Source organism: Cydia strobilella, chromosome 14 (assembly GCF_947568885.1).
Source record: "Cydia strobilella chromosome 14, ilCydStro3.1, whole genome shotgun sequence".
Taxonomy (NCBI): Eukaryota; Metazoa; Arthropoda; class Insecta; order Lepidoptera; family Tortricidae; genus Cydia; species Cydia strobilella.
In genome coordinates this window covers 2,119,789-2,146,723 of record NC_086054.1, presented here as the reverse complement: position 1 = coordinate 2,146,723, position 26,935 = coordinate 2,119,789, and the positions used below count along the sequence as shown (strand labels likewise).

The 26,935-nt window shown below is 37.5% G+C and overlaps 2 protein-coding genes across 4 annotated transcripts in view; one reads left to right on the top strand and one right to left on the bottom strand.

Annotated features, from left to right (window-relative positions):
* The window catches only part of LOC134747028 (protein Fe65 homolog), a 104,186-nt gene that overhangs the window by 36,739 nt on the left and 40,512 nt on the right, over nt 1–26,935 (bottom strand). The window contains exon 2 of one of the 3 annotated variants that reach the window (XM_063681580.1): nt 26,630–26,794. The exons of the other annotated variants lie outside the window; for them this stretch is intronic. Within the exon in view, the coding sequence (XP_063537650.1) occupies nt 26,630–26,651 (22 nt within the window). The 5' untranslated portion in view covers nt 26,652–26,794. The remainder of the gene's footprint in view (nt 1–26,629; nt 26,795–26,935) is intronic. 3 annotated transcript variants of the gene reach the window in all.
* Nucleotides 13,640–19,755, top strand: LOC134747373 (uncharacterized). Its single transcript, XM_063681999.1, has 4 exons — nt 13,640–14,593; nt 14,673–14,822; nt 14,921–19,179; nt 19,261–19,755. Exons 1-3 carry the CDS (start codon nt 13,640–13,642, stop codon nt 19,121–19,123), a joined length of 5,307 nt encoding a protein of 1,768 aa, XP_063538069.1. The 3' UTR covers nt 19,124–19,179; nt 19,261–19,755.

Here is a 26,935-nt window from a genome sequence, read left to right as displayed (position 1 = left end):
GGAGCATGTTTAAGTAGCTTGACAGATAACAAAACGTAAAACGCTCATAATAATGGTTCGTTCGATATTAATTATCATTAAATAAATGGTTTGAGAATGTAATAAAAAATACCAAATTTAGATTTATTTAATAATTTTAAGTCATAAACCTTAAAATTCCATAAGAAACGTTAGATTTTTTATAATGATGTTAAATATAATTCTGAATGCACAAGTTGAGTCGATGCAATTTCAAAACGCATCGTTGACATTTCATACGTCAGAACAGAAATGTCAACATTGTCAACAAAATTTTTACTTAAAAGCACTTCTCACCGACTCACGTAAAAATCAGAATTTCCAGTGTTTTCTGTTATAATATCGTACAAAAATAAGTGATTCCAGTGATGAAGATGATCTAACGCCTGTGGATGTTGCACTTTCCTCGCTATAGTGAGGGGAAAAGTTTTGTGTAACACACGGGTGCAAATGTATTTTACTTCTTGTGTGTTGAAACGCTCGCTACGCTCAGGATTCTATTTTAGAACCACTCGCTTCGCTCGTGGTTCGACTATAGAATCCTTTCGCTTGCTCGCGTTTCAATTCCACACTCGCGGGTAAAATACAACTTTGCACCCTTGTATAACAAATAACTATTGTACATACACTAACAAGCATACAGCACACACTACTTGACACTTATAATACAGATCTCTCAGACAAACATAAGTAGATCGTAAGTAGCTGACACACCCACACAGGCCGAATACACCACCGCCACCGCTTTGTTGGACAGAATGTAACACACGAACTACAATAAACATCTTTCTATTCTATTCTATTCTATTTGTACTCTTTTGGTGTTAAATTGTGCAGTAATGTATATATATATTTTTTTTTTTTTTACTAGCCCGTTATGGTGTCCCACTGCTGGGCAAAGGCCTCTCCCCTTGTTTTCCACGACTCCCGATATAGTGCCTCCTCCGGCCAGTTGTTGAGAAAGGTGCCTAGGTCGTCCCGCCATCTCCGTCTGGGCCTGCCGGGTCCGCGCCCCTCTTCTGGCATCCATTTGGTGGCTTTGCTAGCCCATCTGTCTGGATGCATGCGGTAGACGTGACCGGCCCAGTCCCATTTGAGCCTAGCAGTCTTCTCACCGACGTCAGCAATGCGGGTTTTTGCGCGCAGCGTTGTGTTCCGGATACGATCGGTCCTCTTCACACCTAAAATGCTACGCTCAATAGCCCGTTGGCATACCTTCAACTTGGACTTCTGACTCTCTGTGAGTGACTGTGAGTGACAATGTATATAAATAAATAAATAAAGTGTGTGCGTGTAATCTTTACGCGCGATTGAAGTAAAACAGACTGACATGAAAGGGTAAAAATAACACGAAAGGATCAAGACTGGAAAGTGACACGACGCCGCAAAATAGGTTTTGCCGGGTATCTTTGTTATCACTACTCGTATTGTTTACGCCTAATAACGGTCTCAAGTTGAATCGGGCCATGGTATATGAAATGGGGTATATCAAAAAGTTAATGACAACATCAAAATTCGCAACGCATCCCAAACTCATGTCAAATCCATAACCAAAACCGATTCGAAACAAACTTGTGCTTTAAGTCACCAACATTAGTACCGTTTTTCTTACTAACCAGCTTTAGATTGATCTCTGATTACTCACAGTTTTTATTAGGGCTCGCGGTCGAATCCGTGTTTCGTTTACACGTTTCGAATACCCGTTTCCGAATAATACGTAAACGGTTTTCTGGCCCGTTCCACACGTTTAATTAAGAAACGTGTAGTTAAGACCCGTGTACACGGATAAACGGGTATTCGAAGATACGTATCTTATTTATCCGTGGCTCCGGACACGTCCTTGACGATAGTAGCGAAGGAACAAACGCCAGCTACAAATGAATAGACAAAAGATTCATGACGAGTTTCTGTCATATTAAACCTTATTCCGTGGGTCATAGAGTCGAAATTCAATAAACGGTTTAGAAACTCCTTTCTTGAGCATGTAGTTTTTGCTTGCAATAGGTATTAAGAGTATTCACGCTTCTTATCAAAGTATAGTATTTTATATAGCACTTTAAATAGCTACTTTTTTTTACGTTGCGGGTTAGCAATATAATATAAAAACCTGCTAGTACCTATTTAAAAAAAATATTAGAACCATCGAGTTCAGTATGTAGGCAGGAAGTCAAACTAATGTTCGAAATTGGCATTAAGTAAGTATTTATAAAAAAATACAATTTTAACTTGCTTCTGTAGTATATGTGCAGGGCGCTTATTTTAAGTTTAATTTAAGAACATGATATGAAATTGTATTTCTTGTCATATAATGTAGGTAAACCTTATAAAACAAAGTCCCCCGCCGGGTCCGTATGTCTGTCTGTATGTTCGCGATAACCAGACCTCACCTATGAATAAAGTTTTTCTTTGGGAATGTTTATGTGTATATTTTGTTAAGGTTTTGTTTAAATTGGTAGAAATATGACGATGTTTGCTAATGAAGTTAGAAAAATCACGCTGGCTTAATCGAAAACGCTGCCCAATCTATTTGATATCAATGTATGGTGGACTTGTCTCTCTTTCATTGGTCTACAAAAAACTGCGCGATGGCTGTCTGTCTATATTTTAAGAATAATTAACCCATTATTAACTTTAAAAAAAACCGGACAAGTGCGAGTCGGACTCGCCCACCGAAGGTTCCGTACAAATACATCTGTAAAAATTTCAACTGTCTAGCTATCACGGTTCATGAGATACAGCCTAGTGAGTGGTGACAGATAAATGGACATTGAACTCTTAGTATGATTAGGCTTCCGAAGTGAATACTTGTTACAGAATGTATTTTATTATGCTTGACTCTCCATGCGAAGCCGGGGCGGGTCGCTATAGTTATTAATAAACACTTTAAATCAACTTGATAAAATTGCACCTTCTCAATAAATTCTAATTGTTTTTACTTTAGGTAACTCTTACCACAGTAAAACGCTTTTTAGTGCGGTGCAGCTACAAAACAATTGAAAACATTTTCTTGTGCAGATGTTTTGACCTTATTACAACTACATAAAGCTTGTAATTGGCGGTGACACTTGTGATAATAGTTTGGGAACCTACATGTTTTCGACGATGACAAACAAAAGGATATTGGAAAACAATGGATGGATGGACCACCGGTCGGCAACGTGCGCATTTAAGTTTATTACCTGAACGCTAGTGCGAAAGTGACCAAAGTGAATTATGAATGATTACCAATTTAAAGATCTATCTTAATGTAATTAGCAATGTTATCGCAAGTTATCCAAGGTAGTATGAGTTTTTATGGTTCTTGGGTAAAATTACTCGATAATCCCGCTTTTGTGTACCTACTAATAACTTTTTTGCGCCGTTGGCAGGTTTGTTGTTTTCGCAAAGCAGTAATAGATCCGAGATAAAAATAACCACGAAATAATTAAACTGTTATTTTTAATTAATATTGTATTCTGTCTGCACACCTATTATTAACGAAAATACTATACCATTATGTAATTATAAAAAAAAACTATGATCGATATCAAATTTTTGTAATTAGCTTAGAAGCAATCGGTTTTATTAAATGATATAAATAGTTTAAAATAAAAATTATGTATACCTACTATTAAACATAGGAAGATTAGGAAGATGGCTCAGTACCTATGTTTTATCAATACGGTTAAAAACAATTAAAAAAAAAAGTAATTGTGCGGTTTTATGAAACCACGATGCAAGTGAAACTTTTTTCGGATTGTAGGCATTTAACTAAAAAAATCGGAAATTAATTCGATTTACGGTATTAAAATCGCGGTTTTAATCTTAACTTAATAAATTGGGGCGATAGAATAAAAGCTTCACTTTAAAAATCGTACGACAAACGAATTCATCTGAAGTCAACATAATAATAGTGGACCTTGTTACCATACATTGGCTCAAACTGGTTCGGAGTATTTGGACCCGTTCGGAACGGTCTTAAGTACCCGTGTAAACGGAGATACGTGTCTGAGATACGTTTCTTGGGAACGTTCCTTCGAAACGTTTTCGAATCCCGGCGGTTCCGTGTAAACCGGGTTCTTAGTACCGCCGGGCTTAAGAACACGGGTATTCGTATCGGCGTGTAACACGGATACCGGGAGCCCTAGTTTTTTTATATATCTCAAGTTTCAATATATACTGGATGTCAAAAGCAGGTAAAGAAATAACCCGGAGTGTCTTAAAAAGTTGCTTAATTCTGCGCCCCTCGTGACTGGAATACGCAGGTACGATGTTCAATAATTTAGAGGTACTTCAATATTCTAAGGGGTCTGAACTCTGAAAATCAACTTTTGACACGTTATTTTTTAAGCTACTACCAACTGCGCCATTTAATTTCATTCGCGTGAAATTTTCGATAAAAAATATGGGGGTTAAATTACATGTAGGTACAAAATGAATTGGAAATTTGACATATTCGCTTCTGCTCTGCGTCGCTACTCGCTGATTAATTGATTATGAAGGTATTTAAAGAATAGTTGATTTAAAAAAAAAAAGTATTTCGACAAATTCTATTAAGCATTACGGTAGCTACCTAGAAATAAAGAACAATCAAACAAACTAATTCGTGAACCGCCATATAATATTTTATCAGTATCATAATCATTTGACTTTTTTATCAATTTAATGAAAATGACATATTACTTAAATGTGAAAGTAGTGGGTCAAGATTGTCAAAAAACAAGTTGTTTGTTAGTCATTCCACAAAATTATCTAGTATCTACCTTACATTTCGTACAAACGTGATTTTAAGAAAACTATAGGTGAAACTGAGGTTTCACTTTGTGTAAATAAGTATTTATTGTATTCAAGAATGCAGAAACAGTCTGACATTATAATTTTATTTATTTATTTATTGAGCTTTGTCATTGAGTGACTAAACATATACATAGATAAATATGAATTGGTAATCGTATTCTTTACCTACGCCTACTTTCCTTCTTCCTTATCGTATCCTCATGGCTGAGGCACGTGACAAATTTAGACACTCTTCACCAGTGCTCTCCAAGCCGCTCTGTCTTGCAGAGTTCGAAAGGATAATTATCAATGATAGTTATCTTGATAATTATCGTGATTTTTATGCCTGATAATTATCGATTTGATAATAACCTAAAATTTACGAAATATTATTTGATTGTTACACGATGATTATCTTATATTTCAATGTTTAATAAAAAACTAATCAATATTAGGTCAGTTTTTATTTGTACATAGCAAAAAACGCCCCAATCGTTATTTTTTACTATAAAAGAATTCACAGAAAATAAATATAGCACCATCCACTGCCCCTGCATCCATACCTGTGATAATTATCAAAGACTATAATTATCTGGATAATTTTGAACCATGCTGTCTTGGACCCAGTGCGGGCAGTGCGCATGCTAGCCTAGCTGCCGTGTGGCGTTTGTCTCTGACGTTATTCTTTCCCGCCCAACGCGTGACCATACGCCTTCTTTTACCTGCTTATAAATTAGGTTTGCTCCATAAATGTACTATTTATGAAACAGTAGTTTTCACCAAACAAACAACGCTATAACTAAGCCGGAAGTTTACACGAACCCGCTGGAAACTATTTCCAGGCCGGCATTCATAGGACATGAAAATTTTATCGCAACCCGGATTTTATCGACCACCAAGCCGGCTAACTTTATTTTTATACACACACGATCTTGTACCATCGCTCACACTGTTAACTGACAGTCTGACAGTTCGTAAAGCTTATTACAAAAGGCATAAGGTCATCGATGGACATTTAAAAGTGTTGCTATTTGTACAGTCAAGGGCATAAATATATATACATTCCCAAAGTTTCAAAAATATGTGTACGCTCTTACAACTTAGACAATAAAGTCGTGTTCATATATTTTTGAGCCATTTGTCTGGATCGATATTTTTGCCTTCGACTGTACGTGCTAGATATAGATGCTTTTCATGAAACATTCACAGCAACATTACAATAGCGTGTATTAATTATAAACTGTAATAGATGTCATATAATAAAGAAAAAGTGACGAAGCCCTCCAGTGGTGAAGGCCGGATCCGGCCTTATATATAATAATTTATATATAGTAGTGTGACTACTTGAAAAACACAAATCAAAATATTTAAGAAAAATAATTTGATTTGTTCCCAAAAATTGAGAATAGCGTGTAATGTTGCATCTGTGAATGTTTTATGAAAAAAAAGGAATGGCGAGTGTTCTGTGTGATTCTTCATACAATAACGGTATGTTTTGATTGCGTTTGCCACGTAACAAAGTACCAAAGTAAAAACAGAGATAGAGACGAAAACAGGAGCAAACCTTCAAAAACTGAGAGAGGCGGAGATGAAAACACGAATATAAATTTAATAAACACAGAGTTAGGTAGAGACGAAAACAGGAGCAAAAATTGAAAAACCGAGATTAAGCGGAGACAAAAATAAGAGTATAAATTTAAAAAGAGAGATAGGTGGAGATAAAAACAGGAGCAAAAATTTAAAAACAGAGATGGAAACGAAGACAGGAGCAAAAATTAAAAACAGAAATAGTTGGAGACGAAATATGGAGCAAATATTTAAAAACAGAGATAGGTGGAGACGAAAGGCAGGAGCAAATATTTAAACAGGTGACTCCAGACTTATTCTACTTATCTAGATATCCTTTCATGGTCACAACAATATCGAGATATAATATAGTCCACAAGATCAATATAAAAGTGGCATGGCACAAATTTTAGATCCGGATGAGTTATATATGCCGATATGGCCACTCCTGCCGACTGTGGCCATATATCGATATCTATTTGATGCCGACATTGCCCACTACATCAGTGATATCATGACGATACGACAAAAAGTTGACTATAACTATTTTATATTTTTTTTCTTTATTTTATTGAGTTCATATCATGCCGTCCGTTGGTCAATGAATCAGTATTAGGCACTGGTAGGGCTTCGGCGCCGTCCCCGGCGGCCCCGCAAGCGCGAACGGCCGCTTAATTGATTTGGTCGTTTTAAAACGGCTGTATTTCTACAACGTTTAGTATGAATTCAATTGGACTGATCGCAAAAAATTGTAAAGTTAATACCTAATGCAATTTGAGGAATTTGAAAGTTTTGAAAAAAACGTGACGAAAATGATTTATGTCATCTCGTCTTTCTTTTATTAAAATTATAAACGTACAGTAAGCTACAACAATTAGTGACCCCACTGCATAGAAATTTGTTTACGCTTGGTCACTTAACTCTGCAGCTTACTGTACAAGTATATTGTCTGTACAAAATTGACAAAATGTCTAGAATAGCTCGTATCTACGGAGCAACAGAGTATCCTTACGTAGAACAACTTGTTAGGTCCCCGGTAAGCTCGGCTGAATTTCACCTTCCCAATCTTCCCATACAAACGGAGTTTCGTTCTCATTTTAAAACTACCTATGTGTTGGATTGAAATGAAACTGCACATACAATGACATGAGGTATATCTAGGTCTGTAATCCATACTAATATTATAAATGCGAAAGTCTGTCTGTCTGTGTGTTCCCTCTTCACGCTTAAACCGCTGAATCGATATAAATGAAATTTGGCATAGAGATAGGTTGAGTCCCTGAGAAGGACATAGGATAGTTTTTATCCCGAAAATCATCCCTTAAGAAAGTAAAAAGCGGGATGGAATTGAGATAATTAATGAAGTGTCTGCTAATTTGTGTGCATAATATGCTCAAATTGAATAATTGCTATAAGATTTTCTCCAGGCGCTATTCTTACTCTAGCTGGGGTTACTAAGTCCACGCAGACGAAGTCGCGGGCAAAAGCTAGTTAGTTTATATATCTCTAGTATATGAAACAAACGAAATAGATCAAAAACAAGTTATGTATGAAAAACTTAAATTCGCTGAAATTGTTTTTACTATTGCATCTGAAGCTAAATAAATTACTGACCTAGATATACCTTATTCTATTGTAAGTATAAAGTTTCAGAGCAATCTAGCTAGTCGTCTTAAAATGAGAGCGGAACTACGTTTGTATGGAGAACCGAGCTTGCTCTTAATCTTGTAATTTTATCTCTATTATGATATCGTTTTACGATTATTCGATACTAATAGAAGCCATCAATGATACAATTGATTGACAATATTAAAGACACCTTAAGGTCACCTTAGGTGTGTAAAGTCACCTTTCACCAAAACAAATGTTTTCATAACTTTGTAGGTTAGAAAAGTGATAAATATGTTATTTTCTATAAAAAGGGACCTTAATGTCGATGGCGCTTACTCCATTTTAAACTATGCTCCGATATAAATACAATGCTGCGCGACGCTGTGCGGCGTAACCGCCATCGACAATAAGGTTCCTTTTCATAGAAAATGCCCCATATTACGATTTAATTTGTAAGTACTAAATTAGTGACTGCAGTTTAAAAGTATTGTACTTTCAGACAATGTTGACGAAAAAATACAAACGATATCGAGTTTTAACCTTAAAGTAAAATGGGTATGTACCATCACGGGGTAATCTCATTAAATACATGTAGGCTAATTTGTACGTACATGTATGTAAACTCTTCTTCTTCTTTCCTCGCGTTATCTCGGCATTTTGCCACGGCTCCTGGGAGCCTGGGGTCCGCTTGGCAACTAATCCTAAGAATTGACGTAGGCACTAGTTTTTACGAAAGCGACTGCCATCTGACCTTTCAACCCAGAGGGGAACGGCCTTGTTAGGATCCGTCCGGTTTCCTCACGATGTTTTCCTTCACCGAAAAGCGACTGGTAAATATCAAATGATATTTCGTACATAAGTTCCGAAAAACTCATTGGTACGAGCCGGGGTTTGAACCCGCGACCTCCGAATTTAAAGTCGCAGCCTCTTACCACTAGGCCACCACGTACATGTATCTAAACAAAATGTTTTAAAAGTCAGGGTTACACAACATAATACATTACGCTATAACGCGAATGTCAAGTTCAAACTTTTTATACTATTAGTAGCTGGTATGCATTCCATGTGCATTCTGCATACCATGTGCATTCCAGTGGAAATTGCACCCATTGGTTACACGAACACACATTTTATTTTTATGTTATCGTGCTTCAAATTATTGTGTTAATTGAAAATGAAAAAACTTCCCAAATATACCTACGTTCAATAATATACATAGGTAAAGGTAATAAAATAGAATATATGTTACGAACAAAGCGTGCAAATTAATTTCTAAGGCTTTTAAATTGAACTTGGAACAACTTATGAAATAAAACTATGAAAACGGATTATATCGCGTATATTGAATTTTGCATGTACAACCAGCCTTAAAGTTTATAGTCTATGATGATTCATTATTTTTAGTATGTGGGTTTTGCACTTTGTAGTTTTTCCTCAGTCACCCGTTGACACGAACGCTGTAAAGGGTTCGAAACGTCGGGATGTATTATACATTCAATATACGCGATACAATCCGTTTTCATAGTTTTATTTCTTGAGTAACTAACGCGGTAACCGAAGACAATATTTTGGAACAACAAAATCCTCGATTATTATTCACAACGACGGGACTTAATCGTGTAAAATTAGTAAAATTCCTACTAATGCACATGAAGGAAATATTATAGTTTGTAGTTTTTTTCATAGTCTTTTTTATTTCTACATAATACTCCAAGACAGTGGCGTACATGCGAGACGAAATATCGATTTGTGCGACCTTCAGACGAACGCGCCGACCTGGCTGGCCCTGCTAATTATTACAAATTGGACCCTATTCCGCAGAGATAAAGTTTACTTCTATACGGTCTAACAGACATGTGTTGTTGACTTTTACGGTCAAGGAATTCCATTTGGTACCTTGTCACAGTGACAATAGTATGAGGTCCCTAGCGACTTTCATATAGATTGCCACTGGAAAAAGGTACGAAATGGTACCGAAGATACATTATATGTTTAGTTGAAAATGAGCTTTATCTATAGATATTCTCATGGAGACTATATAAAGGAGCCAAATCTCTATGTATGAAAAGTGTCCATCAAAAAACAGTATTAATTATGCGGCGCCACCATACACCGAAATACTACCAAAAACAACCTACGTAATTTGGTCGGGTTATTTGTTGCCTTATACGGTTCATGTTATACTCATGTCCCAGAGCCTAACTAGCGCCACCACCGGAGAGATTAGGAACTATTATTTAAAGCTGAAAGCGGTCACTTTTGCAACAATTCTGCCATAAGAGATTGGCATCCTTTCTATACTATCCATAGATATTCTGCTATAGTGTAGAATACGTTCCTTTGTGCAAAAGATTCGGTTTATAATCAATCTAACGGCTTTATTCGAACTATGGATGGTATAGAAAGGATGCCAATCTCTTATGGCAGAATTGTTGCAAAAGTGACCGCTTTCAGCTTTAAATAATAGTTCCTAATCTCTCCGGTGGCGCTAGTTAGGCTCTGGGACATGAGTATAACATGAACCATATAAGGCAACAAATAACCCGACCAAATTACGTAGGTTGTTTTTGGTAGTATTTCGGTGTATGGTGGCGCCGCCTAATTACTGTTTTTTGATGGACACTTTTCATACATAGAGATTTGGCTCCTTTATATAGTCTCCATGGCCTCCATGCTATGATGCCATAACCCGACCATAAAAATTGCCCGGTCGGTGATAAGGACAAAGCATGGCACTATTTTCTATTTCCTCTTATAGGAAACGCAATAAGACTATCTTTCTCTATCAAAGAGTGTCAGGCCCTTGGATCCATGTCGTATCTTTAGCAAATTTTTGACGTATCTTAAAGTTCGAATCAGGCCGCTAGTCTCGAGAATGGGAAAGAAACTTGAAACCTTTTTTATCTACATAACATACATTATTTACTATACCTTGTCTGAATCTTCTATACCTTCTTATACCTAAAACCGCTCCGTTATTTACATATTGGCATAACGTAGGACCTATGCCTCAGGGAGTAAAAAGGGAGTTAGGGGTGAAGTACATATTATACAGTATGTATAGTTGGTCAAGCAAATCTTGTCAGTAAATAGGAACAAAAAAAACTATGATTCTCTGTCTATGTTTGAAATGAGACAGTCCTTTGACAAACTATAAATCCAATACGGGCAATAAATCAATAAATCAAACCAGACATAGAATTCGGGTAAATTTGTAATTATGAATTAGGTTTTTTTTTAAGTTACACTTAATTATGAGCCTGTAACTATTTGTGTCGTTTTCAAGCAAAAGGTACCACATTGTCGCTTGCCATAAGGATGCTCTGACAGTTTTATCGTATAAAGATACAAGCAATTTTCACTGATATAAACTTTCACGATTTTTACTCATTATTATTATTGCGCGGCATTATTAGTGCGGGTAGTTCGAAAAACTCGCGCGCCTAGAAGATGTTGATGTCAACTTTAGCCAGTCTTCTCCGAGACCACGGGGACAACGCCGTCCTCGAAACGTCGGAGGTAAATTTAATACTTATTTTACGCGATTAAGTCCCGTCGTTGTAATAACAAGCAATTTTCATCATTATTGTCGCGTCGAACGCGAACCTCAACAAAATAGCAGGTAAGTGTATGCCTTAAACAGTTTTAATTGTTATATTGGCAGCACTGACAGAAAAAAAAAGGTTTAACTAATCTTTGACAGTAGGAGGTAGAAGACTTTTTTCCCAACGGAACAATGTTCGCGTGGGCGGGAAGTAAGTTGTGAAGAAAGAAAGAAGACCTGCGGGTTTTAAATGGTGAGTGTTAGAAATATAGTATCATCATTATTTGTACTAGAGAGATGAAGGGATATCCGAGAATGAAGAATGAGAATTAGAACAGAAACAGCCAAGAATAAGCCAAATGGTTGTGAGTGGACAGGGTCGGGCTATAAGGGGAGTTGTGGAGGCCCGCGGCGGAGAAAGAATCTCCGCCAAACAATCAGAATAGAAACTAGAATAGAATGTAAATTGTATTAGAATCTAGATCAGAATATAAATCTAGAAATCACTTCATCTCTCACTCTTTAGTAATATGTGGTATATTCTCAGATGTATCTTGTCGTTATGTCTTGTTAGAACTCAGGCATGGTTTGATATTAGGGTAATAAAGAATATTACTCTAGTTGCCAGCCTTGCATAGATATAGACGTCACGACAAAATGGTGGAGATGCTGAGCGAGCATAATTATTAGTAAGCGAAGCATGTTCAGAATAGGCTCCTTTTCGTTTCGCTCGGGAGGTTCCGAGGCAAAACGGAGAGGTGTTAAAAAGAACGGTGGCGACCAAGAAACTCACAGGACGGTGGAGACCTAGAAACTCACAGGACGGTGGAGACCTAGAAACTCACAGGACGGTGGAGACCTAGAAACTCACAGGACGGTGGAGACCTAGAAACTCACAGGACGGTGGAGACCTAGAAACTCACAGGACGGTGGAGACCTAGAAACTCATAGAACGGTGGAGACCTAGAAACTCATAGAACGGTGGAGACCTAGAAACTCATGTACAGATAAGAAGTTAGATGTACCCACATTAAAATTTAAACATTGTTAGAAATACAAGAAGTACAGAGTCCATAGCCTAGGAATCCTAGTTTGGTCTCACAGGAATAGAACGATTATTATTTTTTTTATTCAGAAGAACCCTAAGCTAGGAATCTTAGCTCGGGCTCATTTATATAGTATACAAAAAGAAAACAATATAAATAAATGGGATAAATGTGTTTTATTTAATTGTGAATTTTTAACCAGCTAATTATTGTATTTTGAAATTATACAATATACGTAACATAGATGTGTAAGCGTTCATGTCATAGGTGTCGGAGAGTGTGAATTCTGCTTAAAAATTCATATCGAGTTGTAGGCGAAAAAACACCTCATACTCGTTACGTTGGCAGCAGTGGGAAGGTTTGTTCTTGTTACCATAAATTTATCCGAACTAGGACTAAGCGACTGTCATTGGCCAATTTAGAAATTAAGGTTTTGTTATTGGTTATTAAGTCCGATTAAGAAATGAAATATGGATTTGTAAATAGGAACGTACTTGTCAGCTTTGGCGCTCTTTTAATCTAAGAATAACTTCAGACGATTGTTTTGTATGAAAATGTTTGGTCTGAAGTTAGGTTTAAAATGTTCGCAAACATAATAAAAAGTGTCTTAGAAGAAAAAACTCGGCGTGGCTAAGATTGTTGTTGTTTGCAAGCGTTATTAGTGGTTATTTTGATTTTCGAAGGATATCATAGCAAGTGTGTTGAGATTAGTGGTTATTGTAAGTAATCCTGTTGTGGAAGTGCTATAAGTACACTACGGAAGATACATAGTGCTGTAGTACTATTGTGTATAATCAAAGAGCAAGGATATAAACGTAAGTTTTTTCTTAAAGTTTCTAATCAGAATCCAGTTACTATGCCAGTTTGGCAACGTTTAGCAAAAGAAACACACCTTATAACGTATTTACGTGATGCTTACTTGTTTAGTACTACAGCGAAGTAGTTTTTGTTCAAATTCTAAACCTTAATAGGTTGTAAGACCCAGTCATGAGTGTGCTTAAAGAAAGTACAGTAAATAATTTTCTTGCGTTAAATACTAAACAAAATGGTAAAATAGGTGTAGGATTGTAAGAATTTATTTACTTTCAGTACATTCAAAATGGACGATGCCATGCTAGTTCGTCTAGAACTAATCCATGAGCGCATAGTGAGTTTGATGGCACAAAGCGCCACCAGAGAAGCAGTCACTGAAGATGAATTGACTAAACAGATTCAGTTGGTGGAGGAGTGCAGCTCAAGGCTCACACAGGAGTTACATTTTTACATTGAGAAAGGTAGTCAAATTTCAAGTGAGAGTTTAAAAAAATTTACCAAGACACAGTTTCAGTCTGACGAATGGAGGGTAGAGATGAAAGCCCTGTTAAAAAATTCTTCAGTCACACTTAACACTGCCAAATTACCAAAACTTTCTCTTCCAAAATTCAAGGGAGAAACTCTACGGTGGGCAGAGTTTTGGGATCGTTTCAAGAGTAATGTTCACGACAAGGCCTTGCCTGATGCAGAAAAGATGGCATACCTAGTCGGCTGCCTAGAAGAAGAGGCTCTTCAGGCAGTTGAAGGCCTCGGGATAACTGAATTAAATTACAACGTAACATTAGAAATACTAAAAGAAAGGTTTGGGAACCAGCAAAAAGTTATTGATGCTCATTACGATGCCATCAATAACCTTCAAAGAGCAGCGCACCATGCCACAGAGTGCAGAGTAAATTTTAATATGATAGAGAGACATCTAAGAATCCTACAAAGTTTAGGAGAAACCGTAAATGGGAATCATTTAAGGTCTACCATTCTTTCCAAATTCCCTGAGAAGGTGGTATATGAATTACACTTATTAACGCTGACTGATAATATTGATAACATACGAAGCGGCTTACAGAAAATTATAACTGCAATGGAGAGTGCCAAAGAAAGCCCCGTCCCAAGTAGTAGTGACAAAATTTCAACGGCAGCATTACATATAACCACCCATCAGACGAAAGGGAAACAGGACTACAAGAGAATATCCCATAAAAAGGGATTTCTTAAACGGAAATTACCGGAGAATACAGAGAGGGTAAAAAATTATAATAAGAAACCTAAGATGGCTTGCATTTTTTGCCAAGGAGCACACTACAATGCATCCTGCACAGTAGTTAAGGATATCAATGACAGGAAAAAGAAACTCGGCAAAAGATGTTACATTTGCTTCAAGGAAGGACATAGAACAACAACATGTCACAATAGGAAGCCATGTTACTTCTGCAAAGGAAATCATAATCAAGCTTTATGTCCACAAAAGCCAGGTAGGTGTAATAATATTATAGAGTTATCCATGGCATCTATATCATTGTCAAAAAATAATGACATCTCTATTAAACATGATTATCGTTCTTACTCACAGACGGCAATAGTGGAGGTGGGGCAGAAGAACTCAAACAGAACTAAGACAAGGAGGCTGATGCTTGACAATGGCAGTGGTCGCAGCTATATTACCAGGAAGCTTGCAAAAGAACTTGACTTAGCGGCAGATCAGGAAGATGAATTAATGGTATTTGTCTTCGGTGCTGATGACCCAGTTAACATTTCCAGCCCATCAGCTGACATCCAAATCATAACAAGAAGAGGTATCAGAAGAGATATTCGAGTGAACATTGTGCGCCGTATAGCAAATTATCTTGGTCCTCCTATGAGTATGGATGGAATTGATGGAGTAGATGTTGTAGCTGATGATGGGTCTGCTAGAGAAGAACCACAACTTTTGATAGGTGGTGACTATTGTTATTCATTTTACAGAAAGGAAATGTTATTGCTGAAAGAGCACTTATATTTAATTAACACAGATTTTGGCTGGATGATTGCCGGCAAGGTCCAACAAGAAGAGAAAAACAATACACTATCTGTCATCATGTACTGCCAATGCCAAGGATCAGTAATACCCTATTTTGTAACACCAGACTTACCTCTCCGGGAACCGGACATCAGGTTTCTATGGGCCTTAGAAAGTATTGGGATTGTAGACTCTCCTAAGATAACTAGAGAGGAAGAGGCGATCAAACACTTTAACGAAACGGTCAAATATGAAGATAAGAGATATCAGGTGAAGTGGCCCTGGATAACATACCCACCTGACTTACCCACTAACTATGGTCTTGCTTATGGGAGACTGTCAAGCTTAATTCGAAGATTAGAACAAGATGCCATGGAAGAGTATGATAGCATTCTGAGAGAACAACTAACTGCAGGGGTTATAGAAGTTATAGATCCCTCAGAAATTGTTTCTAAGACACATCCTGTTCACTATCTTGCCCATCATATTATTCTTCCGAAAGGAAAGAAGGGGCGTGTTGTGTATGATGGTTCGGCTAAACTTAAGAATAGTAAGAGCCTCAATGAATGCATGTACAGAGGACCTTCGATGCTTGAAGACTTGACCGCTCTCCTTTTGAGATTCAGAGTCAACAAGATTGGAATTACAGCAGATGTAGAAAAGGCCTTTCTTCAGGTAGGACTACAACAGGAGGATAGAGATGTGACCAGGTTTTTATGGCTTAAGGACCCCAAACAAGGAGTGACTGAGAAGAACCTTCTCCATCTGCGCTTCTGTCGTGTCCCATTTGGGGTAATATCCAGTCCATTTTTGTTGACGGCTACGATTCGACATCATTTGTCACAGGGTGACCAGAACCTTATGTCAGAAATAGCAGAAAGAACCTACGTGGACAACTTAGTCACAGGAACAGATACGTTAGAGGAAGCTCGTGAACTTGTAAACAAGACTAGGGCGACGTTCACAGAATTGTCAATGAATATAAGAGAATGGACATCCAACAACAAACTATTGTTGAAGAGCATTCCAAAACAGTTTCGATCAAAAGACACTGAATCGACAAAGGTATTAGGACTTACCTGGCACATGAGAAAGGATACCCTGAAACTAAGGTTGGGTGATGTGCTATCTGATACACAGCAAGACAAGACAACTACAACAAAACGAGGGATATTGCGAACTCTTGCTTCATTATATGATCCTTGCGGATTCGCGGCACCCTTAATTTTGCCTGCAAAACTCCTTCTTCAAGAACTATGGAGAAGGAAAGAAAAATGGGATTCTCAATTGCCAGAGGACTTAAAGGAAGAATGGCAGAAGGCAGTAAGTGCTTTACAGACTGCCGATGAAATAGAAATACCCAGATATGTTGGCCTGTCACCAAATGAAGACACAGAATGTGAACTTCATTGTTTCACTGACGCATCTAAAAGAGCCTACTCAGCTGTAGTATATCTGAGGATAGTGAATAAGGAAGATAAGAGCACTAAAGTCAGGCTCATAATGGCTAAATCCCGGGTTACCCCGATAAACCACACGGAAGACCTCAAAATCCCAAAATTGGAATTACTTGGATTCGTCATAGGGAAGCGACTCTTAACTTATGTAAAGAACACCCTTAGAATAGACTTGAAGCGACTATGCCTTTGGTCCGACAGTGAAATAGTTTTATACTGGATGAAATCGGAAAAGTTGTTGCCTCCATTCGTTTGCAGAAGAATAAACGAAATTAAACAGAATAAAGACATAGAACCTAGATATGTCAATACAGAATTGAACCCTGCAGATCTAGCAACACGACCGGAACTTTGGCATACGAAGAAGGAATTGTGGTTCAATGGACCTCAATTTCTTTCGCTGAGTGAGGAGGGCTGGCCAAAGTTGCAAGAACATGGCCAGTCAGTTCTTTTTGCAGGAACCGATTCAATAATAGATACCATGGAGACGGACATGTCATCTCAAGCAGAAGAATCAGTCAGAGGAAGCATAGAACAGGAAAATACAGAAGGAATGACGATAGATATAGAGAATATAGAAGACAATGGCCAGATGCAAGTTTCGGCCACCGGAGTTGATTTTAACTGCACAGAGATAAAGAATTTACAAAAATTACACTTCCCACAAGAGGCAGCAGGCAAGAAAACGAGCCTATCTAGGAATTTAGGACTATTTGTGGATATGGATGGATTATTAAGATGTAAAGGTCGGCTTATGAACACAATGTGTTCATATGACACCAAATATCCGATATTGATACCTAAGAACTCGGAATTTACAGACAGACTGATTCTGGAGACTCATCAGAGATACTATCATGTGGGAACCCCACATACACTGTGCATTATTCGCCAGAAATACTGGATTCCTCAAGGAAGAGCGAAGGTTCAGCGAATCATAAGAAAATGCCAACAGTGTGTTAAACATGGAGGTGGTCCTTACAAACTTCCCCCCACACCAGCACTGCCAGCAGAACGTGCTAATTATAGTGCTCCTTTCACATACACTGGCATCGACTATTTTGGGCCAATCCTTGTTACGGAGAACGGACAGATGAGAAAAAGATGGATTTGTCTGTATACTTGTCTGGCTGTACGCGCCATTCACATGGAAGTAGTTAAGGATTTAACTGCGGAGGAATGTTTACTTGCAATGAGAAGATTCATATCCACCAGAGGAAGACCAGAACTCATCATTTCAGACAATGCATTACAGTTTAAATTAACTGCAGAATTATTGTCAAACACATACTTCATGGACAATAAAATAAGGTGGAAGTTTATCCCTCAGCTCAGTCCATGGCATGGAGGTTTTTATGAAAGGCTGGTCGGCATCGTGAAGAATTGCATGAAGAGAACCTTAGAAAAGAGAATTCTAAATGACTCACAGCTGAGTACAGTTGTCAAAGAAATCGAAGCTGTGGCTAATTCACGTCCACTTACTTGTGTTGGTTCAGACATAGAATATGTTTTAAGGCCGGCAGACTTTCTCACCTACGGGAAATGTATAGCGATTGAGCCTTCTATACAAAATCCGTATCCAGGTGGTTCCGTCACAAAAGAAAATCTAATAGAAGGATGGAAGAAGGGTCAAATTATACTAGAAGAATTTAAAAGAATGTTTCTGGGACAGTACTTATGCAGTCTACGTGAAAGGTACCAACATTCACACAAGGAACCCCGAGTTAAAACTCATCAAAGCCCTCATATTGGTGACATAGTCCAGATGAAGGGAGACTCGAAAAACAGAGAGAACTGGAAGGTAGGAAAAATCATCAGTTTGGAACGAGGTGCCGATGGAGAATGCAGAGTTGCAAAGGTCAATGTTGAAGGAAAAGAATTTATAAGATCAATAGGTCACTTATATCCATTAGAAGTGGAAGAGGCTAGACTGGAAGTTGCAGGAACACAAGAAAGAATTCAAGTAAATCCAGATGTACGGGAGACAGAGGAATCTTCACTACATGGAATCACAGAGATATCTGAAATAGAAACCAGATATCCTGAAAGGGAATCAACAGAACAGGTGCCACCAGAAATTGCAGTAGAGGATGATGTTATATTGGAGACCAATGGTTTAGACAAAATACTCACTCCCGAAGAACGGGTGCATGAAAATGGTATTGGTGAGCATAGTAAAGCGGTGACTGAAGGTGACGAAGACGTAGGGAGAGTAGAAACTGTGTCAAATGTCAATAACGAAAGAAGTAGAAGAGCAGCGGCTGTCCGGGCGAGAGAAAAGATTGCCCAATGGACGAGCCAGCTGATAGCCCTGCTTTAAAAACTCACGGCCGTTGGGGAGTGTCGCGTCGAACGCGAACCTCAACAAAATAGCAGGTAAGTGTATGCCTTAAACAGTTTTAATTGTTATATTGGCAGCACTGACAGAAAAAAAAAGGTTTAACTAATCTTTGACAGTAGGAGGTAGAAGACTTTTTTCCCAACGGAACAATGTTCGCGTGGGCGGGAAGTAAGTTGTGAAGAAAGAAAGAAGACCTGCGGGTTTTAAATGGTGAGTGTTAGAAATATAGTATCATCATTATTTGTACTAGAGAGATGAAGGGATATCCGAGAATGAAGAATGAGAATTAGAACAGAAACAGCCAAGAATAAGCCAAATGGTTGTGAGTGGACAGGGTCGGGCTATAAGGGGAGTTGTGGAGGCCCGCGGCGGAGAAAGAATCTCCGCCAAACAATCAGAATAGAAACTAGAATAGAATGTAAATTGTATTAGAATCTAGATCAGAATATAAATCTAGAAATCACTTCATCTCTCACTCTTTAGTAATATGTGGTATATTCTCAGATGTATCTTGTCGTTATGTCTTGTTAGAACTCAGGCATGGTTTGATATTAGGGTAATAAAGAATATTACTCTAGTTGCCAGCCTTGCATAGATATAGACGTCACGACAATTATGGTAAGCGACAATGTGGTACCTTTTGATTGAAAACGTCACATTTTTTTAAGTTTACCGAGCAGCAATGTACTGCAAACATTACGAGTCTTTACATGACATGACATTATGAGATACTTACTCGTAAAGTCGTCGTCAATAGAACTTGCAAATTTACCTTCATTACTTCGTAATTCGTAATCTCGCTATTTAAAAGGACAACCATGACCATATCAACAGTCTATATACTTAAATACTTTATTTACATATTTTTTTAGGTTAATTAAATGTTAATTATTAATATTTCAGGGAAAATAACCTTCGTAAAAATGTTAGGTTATGTGTCAAACGCTAACAAAATCTGTCATATTTGTTTACGTTATTTGCAAGTTCTATTGACGACGGTTTTAGTGTATTTTGGTATACATTGCGAGACGAATTATTTTGTATGGTTTTTTTTTGTATTTCTAAGCAAAACTTATCTCAATATACTTTTTAGGTCCTATGCTAAGGATGACTCACGTTAGACCGGGCCGTGACCGGGCCGGAGCTTCCGGAGCTTGGTTTTCTATGGAAAGCATCACGTGATCACCTGTCATGTCATAGAAAAGTAAGCGCCGGAAGCTCCGGCCCGGTCTAACGTGAGTCATCCTTTACACTCTTTACAGGTTTGCTCGTATTTAATTTACTAACTGTATAAATACGTAATAAATAGTTTTAATACTTACATATCGAAATACACAGATCATATACTGTATTTACTTTTAGCGACCAAAATAGTATTTTATACAATCGTGATATAATAGAGAGCTTTTCAGCCGAGTACCGTGTTTAAGCAACGAAGCTTGCTGAGTTGCTTAAGTTAAGGTACGAGATTGAAAAGCTTGATTATATCACTATTGTATACAATACTTTTTCTACGAGACAAAAAAATAATACTTTCAACTAGTAGAATCATATAGGTAAACAAACCAAAAGTATACAGCTAAGATACGCAAGCTGCCGCAGCCCGCGATACCTTCATGGATGCCCCGGCCGCCGGGCCCGGCGCCCCCGGCGGGTTGGTCAACGACACCTCCTCGTAACTCATGAGGCCCTGGTACCTGCTCCGCGCTAAATTCAATTTTAAGACAGTTTTTTTCTCGATTTTGGCCACCGTAGCCTATGGAGACTAACAAGCAACGCTAAGTGGTTTTCGTAGAGTATGGATGTTGCTATATGAAGGGTGTCACATGCGCGTTTCTGACTTATAAAGAAATTGTTTCTACTACAACATAAAATAAAATGTTTTTGTTGGCCAACCAATCACAAATCGAGTCTCCTCGAAATGTATGAAGTTCTATTAAAAAAAAAAATATAATTGACTAAACCGTATCGATAAAATTCTTATGCTTGAGTCGGAAGTGCCATAGACTATCCAACGTTGAAAAGAGTAAGGTTGTAGTGTTGCATGTGAAGTTGTAATACACAGATTATACTCTACGAGTAGAAAAACATTTGTTAAATTATTGTGTGTAACATTGTGTCTAACTATAATAATTATATCTAGCTATACTGCCTACTAATAGCATAGATTTATCTGATACACCATTTGTAAAATAACTTCTAACGATGTAACATTACAATAAAACAAAGTTATTAGACATAGCAAACACATACACAAATGTCTTATACACACAGTATTTTGACCGCACTTAAGACTGTATCGTCACTGGTTAACTCAACAGTTTTATCGTTATTAAGTACCTTATGCGGTAAAAGGGTACCTTAATGAAATTGGGAGCAAGGTTAATAGTATTAAGATTACTGACACGCACTACCCCTTTTAGTTAAAAGATAAATGTTATTACAATATTGATGAATTTCTGATGGACACTTTGACAAATGTTGATTGACTTATATAATTACCCATTAATCATTATTTATTTTAAATTATTAATTACAACTTATTGATTATTTTTATTTTAAATAAAGTGACATTTCTAATAATATTGCATGCGCTAGGTAACCAAAATCATTGTACGTCGCAAGACATATTACAGAGAACAAATTGTTTATAACACCTGTATTCATTACCTGTAATGCACAATTGATGAATAAATGATTCTAAATGATTCTAGTGATATAGGTTAATGTACGAAATGAAAATATATACCATATAAAGTGGAAAAGTTGTGTGGATTTTTTTAAAAGGCGTTAACTAGGTTAGTTCTGGTTTTTTCAACCAGACACATCACTTATGACACTGACAGGTCATATTTATCAAGTCAAGTTGATCTATAACAAATCTAGATTAAATTCATAACCTATTCTTTCTTTCACAAAAAAATTAAAGAGATTATATTTAACTGTCACATACTAAAAATACGTTATTTCCAGAACTAATACCTACTAGGGAGGCAAGTAAAAAGCACAATTGTCATCATCATCTTCCTCGCGTTATCACGGCATTTTGCCACGGCTCATGGGAGCCTGGAGTCCGCTTGACAACTAATCCTAAGAATTGACGCAGGCACTAGTTTTAACGAAAGCGACCTTCCATCCCAGAGGGGGAACTAGGCCTTGTTAGGATTAGTCATGTTGCCTCACGAAAGCACACTCTTGAATGCTACCCTAAAAAGCGCTATGTAGTTTTATTACACAGTTAAATACTTATTTAAGCATTTATTAAATACGTAGTACTATAACTGAATTGTCAGCGGTCATCACAAAACCATACAAAATTTACGATTAGACGTCATTATTATTGTAATCATAGAGTAACTTATACTAGAGCGGTACTGTCATAGTAAATTTTGTAACCCCAGTAAATTCACTGCCATCTGTCGACACACTTTAAAACTAAAAATAAATATTTTTAAAAATACGATAAAATGTATTTAGATATGGATAAATAATTTTTTAATTTGCATTAATTATTTTTATGATTTTGACCCATGTTCTTTCACTGATATGCGTTAATATTATTAAATAACAAACGAAACCGTCAACGCCATCTATACGACTGTAGGCCAAAACTAGTAGCGCCCTCTGAACGAGAATCAAATTTTCTTGATTTTCGAGGCACGTTTTTTCCTTAGACTGTATCCATCTATTACGGAGTTATATCTATCTTAGATTGTAATGTAAAAATTAATTCAAAACACACATAACTTATGTTATGAAAAGAAAATGCACATACTTATAAAAAAGTGTTACTTTAGCTTTCTGTTTGCCCTGCACTCGTTAGTGTTGTCGATGATTCCGTGACTTAACGAGTGCGGTAACAACATGACTCGATGACTTTCAACTCGTGCGCATCGCGCAGTTAAGATCAACAACAGTATATTGACTCAAGGTACCGGTGCCTGCTTTTTAGGGTTCCGTACCGATAGGGTAAAAACGGGACCCTATTACTAAGACTTCGCTGTCTGTCTGTCTGTCCGTCTGTCACCACAGGCTGTATCTCAGGAACCGTGATAGCCATAGACAGTTGAAATTTTCACAGATAATGTATTTCTGTTGCCGCTATAACAACAACTAAAAACAGAATAAAATAAATATTTAAGGGAGGGCTCCCATACAACAAACGTGATTTTTTTGCGTAATGGTATGGAACCCTTCGTGCGCGAGTCCGACTCGCACTTGGCCGGTTTTTTCTATCCTTATTTTCGAAACTTTCCTTTCATTTTCGTCTTCGGTAGTGATGTGGCCCTTTCGATCGCAACACCAATCGCTGCAGCAGCAGTTGCTGGGTCAAACTGTGCAGTGCAGTCATTAGCATGTATATAAAATATTGAAAAAGGTACGTTGAGATAGTTTGGACACGTGGAAAGAATGAGTGAAAGGAGGCTAACAAAGAGAGTGTATAAGGGAGAGGTAGAAACGGGGGTTGGAAGGGGCAGACCTCGGCGGACTTTCTCTGATCAGATCGGGGAAATCCTGAAGAAAGGCCAGTCAAGAGCACCCTAACTAAACAAGCGAGCTTGTATGAGGAATGTTATGAAAGTGAAGGAAGCGAAAGAGGTATGTCAGGATCGTAGCAAGTTGAAATCCGTGGTCTCTGCCTAGCGCTCCGGTAAATCGGCGTGATTATATGTATGTATGTATAAAAAAGGCACCGGTGCCAGAAAGGATCAAGTCTTAAAAGCACTATGATTCGTAACTTAATGTCTCTTGATATTTGTCTCAGATCATATTTTTTTAGAGTCGGACCAAGTTAACTATGCATGGCATTTACACGTCAATAAATGTCAAATTTACATGAAAATATGGCGTTTATAATGTCACTCCCTCCCTTTGTTCTGTTCAAGTCAGTGTACAGTTGGTTTAGACAGATTCTAAATATTGTGCATGGAAAGAAATACGAATAAGAATAAACCTTTTGCTAATATTACATTATTATGCGTGCTCTTTTACATATTACGTAAGTACATTGTTACGTGCGCCTGAACTAGGAATAATCCTGTATTTCAAACAAAAAGATAATATACTAGTTTAAAGAACAATAAAACAAAATGGAAATCAATTTATAAAAGAATTTCCTATGTTTAAATTTTCCTTGTCAGAATAGTATTGCTTTTATTTACCTCGAAACTTCATACCCTACAAAGTTGTGATTTATTTTAAAATTTAGAGGCGAGCCGTAGCTAATGCGCTCTGGAGTGTGAAAGGTCAGTCTACGATCCGATCAAAATAAACAATAAACTGACGAGACGAGTACTACGTTCTATAATATATTCCTTTAAAACCTTTCCGTTTTCCAACTGCTGATCTCTGTGCTCAAGCTAAAGTTCTGTCTGTTCGTCGTTCGAATATTGTGTCTAGATTTAGCCTTAGGCCAGGATTACACTTGTAAGTTTTACTTACGTAAGTAGGGACACAGCTATACTACAGAATCAGATATGAATATCGTTATCTCATTCTAGCAAATAGCTTTGTCCCTACTTACGTAAGTAAAACTTACGAGTGTAATCCTGGCCGTAGTTTGTAGTTTAGATAGTACTGGCCGTAAGTAGTTTCTTACTAAATATTAGACTTTCATTGTAATAGTTCTGATATTTAAATTGTAATTGGTTCCCCGCGATACAGGCATAGTGCGGTGACCCCTGGTATGTCTGTAACCTTTAGCTGAAAAATAAATGATCTTGATTCTTTATTCTTCTTTTAATTTATTGCAACAAATAATTAAATTATTGAAGCTCGGTACTTGCTTTTTTTAATTAGAGAAATAATTACTATAGGTAGCTATAGTATTTAAAGTTTACTATATCCCTTTTTATCACTAACGACTAGTCGATATAAATTTTGTCGTCGTCGATAACTGATGAATACATTTTGTCATTAATTTGACCATTTGTACATTATAAAATAAAGTTTTAATAAATTTATAAAGAAATGGCGGGAAAACTTGGACTCCTTTTTAACCAGACGTAGGTCAAAATCGGGACGAATAGAATAAGAGGGGGGGGGGGGCTTTGTCCAGTAGTGGGACACAATAAGCTCAATATCTGATACACTGTAATATTTACAAATGTTTTATTATATTTGGCCATATGTGAAAGCACCATAAGACATTCAATCACGCATTGAGTTAACGTACTGGATATATCATTGTCATTGTCGTAACCCAGTAAAAGGCATGATGATTGGGCGCATTCAATAATCAAGTTTGAAGCTTGTATTGACCGGTGGAACTGATTTGATTTCATGACGTGTCCAGTGAGCGGAAAAAGGAGCCCCGCGAAGCGGGGCTTCGTCGACTCCTTGGCGGGCTGTGTACGTTCCAATACACCCATACTTTATATGTTATGCTTTCAAATACTTATACAATTTAAGTTTATAATTAATAAGTTTATTATAAAAACCATTATGAGTCGTTACGAATAGTTGGAAATAACATTATGTTGTAAAAAAATCTGCCTACAGATAATTATGAGCAATGATTTTGGTAATACAAATTTATATACAACAAATTTGTACGCAAAAAAATTATGACAAATGATTATTATGATCAAAAAGCGTTATTATGAAAAATAATATGACTAGTAATGTTATGTGAGCCAATATGGACCCATCGCAGACCGGTTTTGGAAAATATCTGGATGGAGCATATCGAAGCCAGAATATACCTGCAGCCTTGGGTAGTGAAGTTGTGGAAGCGATATGTGAATGTATTTTCTGTATTATGAAGGGTGGGAAGCAGGAGGTGGAACAACTACTCCGATTCCTAAATTCAATTCATCCGAAGACGAAGTTTACGTATGAATTAGAATCACAGCGCAGTAATTGGTCGGGTGGACGGAACCCTAACTCACACTGTTTACAGGAAACCTTCACACACTGACGCCCTTTCTCACCACCATCCCCGTCACTTGGTAGCTTGGTAGTTTGGTAGCTCGCTGGTGAACAGAGCACATTATCTGTGTAACCCTGAATATTTAAAGAGCGAGATGTCGCATATTTAGGAGGTATTAAGGACGAAAACGGGTATAAGGTTAAAAAGTAGCTACCCAGAAGAGCAAGAGGGAAACGTCCTGATGTCTCCAGACAACCGGCATTTTTGCCGTATGTAAAAGGGGAAACGTATAAAGTTGGCACAGTAACTTGGATTTTAATAACACACGCAGTGCCAGTGTAACTTATACGTCATATTTTCATAGAAGATTGACGTTTAATTGGGCTGCGTGTGCTTTCAAAATCGTTGCAGACTTAGTCTAACTCTAGTACTCTGGCCACACATTCGACAAGTAGTATGGGAAATATGCAGGGCAGTATGGCGGCTGATGACGAGTAGCGCGGCCACACTACGTCTCCGCCTTCTCTCGCTACTTCCCATGCCACTCGTCGAATATGTATATGTAGCCGGGGTATTGTATACCGACATAGAATAGAAGAGGAAAGAATACTCACTGTCTCTCTTATGCAGCCCCATGGTGTAGGTGATACGCGGCAACACTAGTGCGCGCACGCACACATGATACAGATTCACTAACACACACACACTTACTTCACATCACTAGCTATTACTATTTTAGATAATAACTGAAGATTGTTTCTACTTATATTGTGATTTAGCTGTATGGTAGAGAAGAATTAGGTTTTAGGATCGAAAAATATGAACTGCATTTCAATTGCGATGGGGTATTTTATCAACCGTCCGGGCGTCCGCTAGCTGGCGCGGTTGCACGGAGCGGGTGAGCGGGTTAAGGCTGTTCC

What these genes read in the sequence shown, in the direction of transcription:
- LOC134747373 (XM_063681999.1), top strand. Translation starts at nt 13,640, where the DNA reads ATGGACGATGCCATGCTAGTTCGTCTAGAACTAATCCATGAGCGCATA. An exon ending in TACCGGAGAATACAGAGAGG is followed by an intron (nt 14,594 to 14,672) that starts GTAAAAAATTAT and finishes CCTGCACAGTAG; the next exon opens with TTAAGGATATCAATGACAGG. An exon ending in TTTATGTCCACAAAAGCCAG is followed by an intron (nt 14,823 to 14,920) that starts GTAGGTGTAATA and finishes TCTTACTCACAG; the next exon opens with ACGGCAATAGTGGAGGTGGG.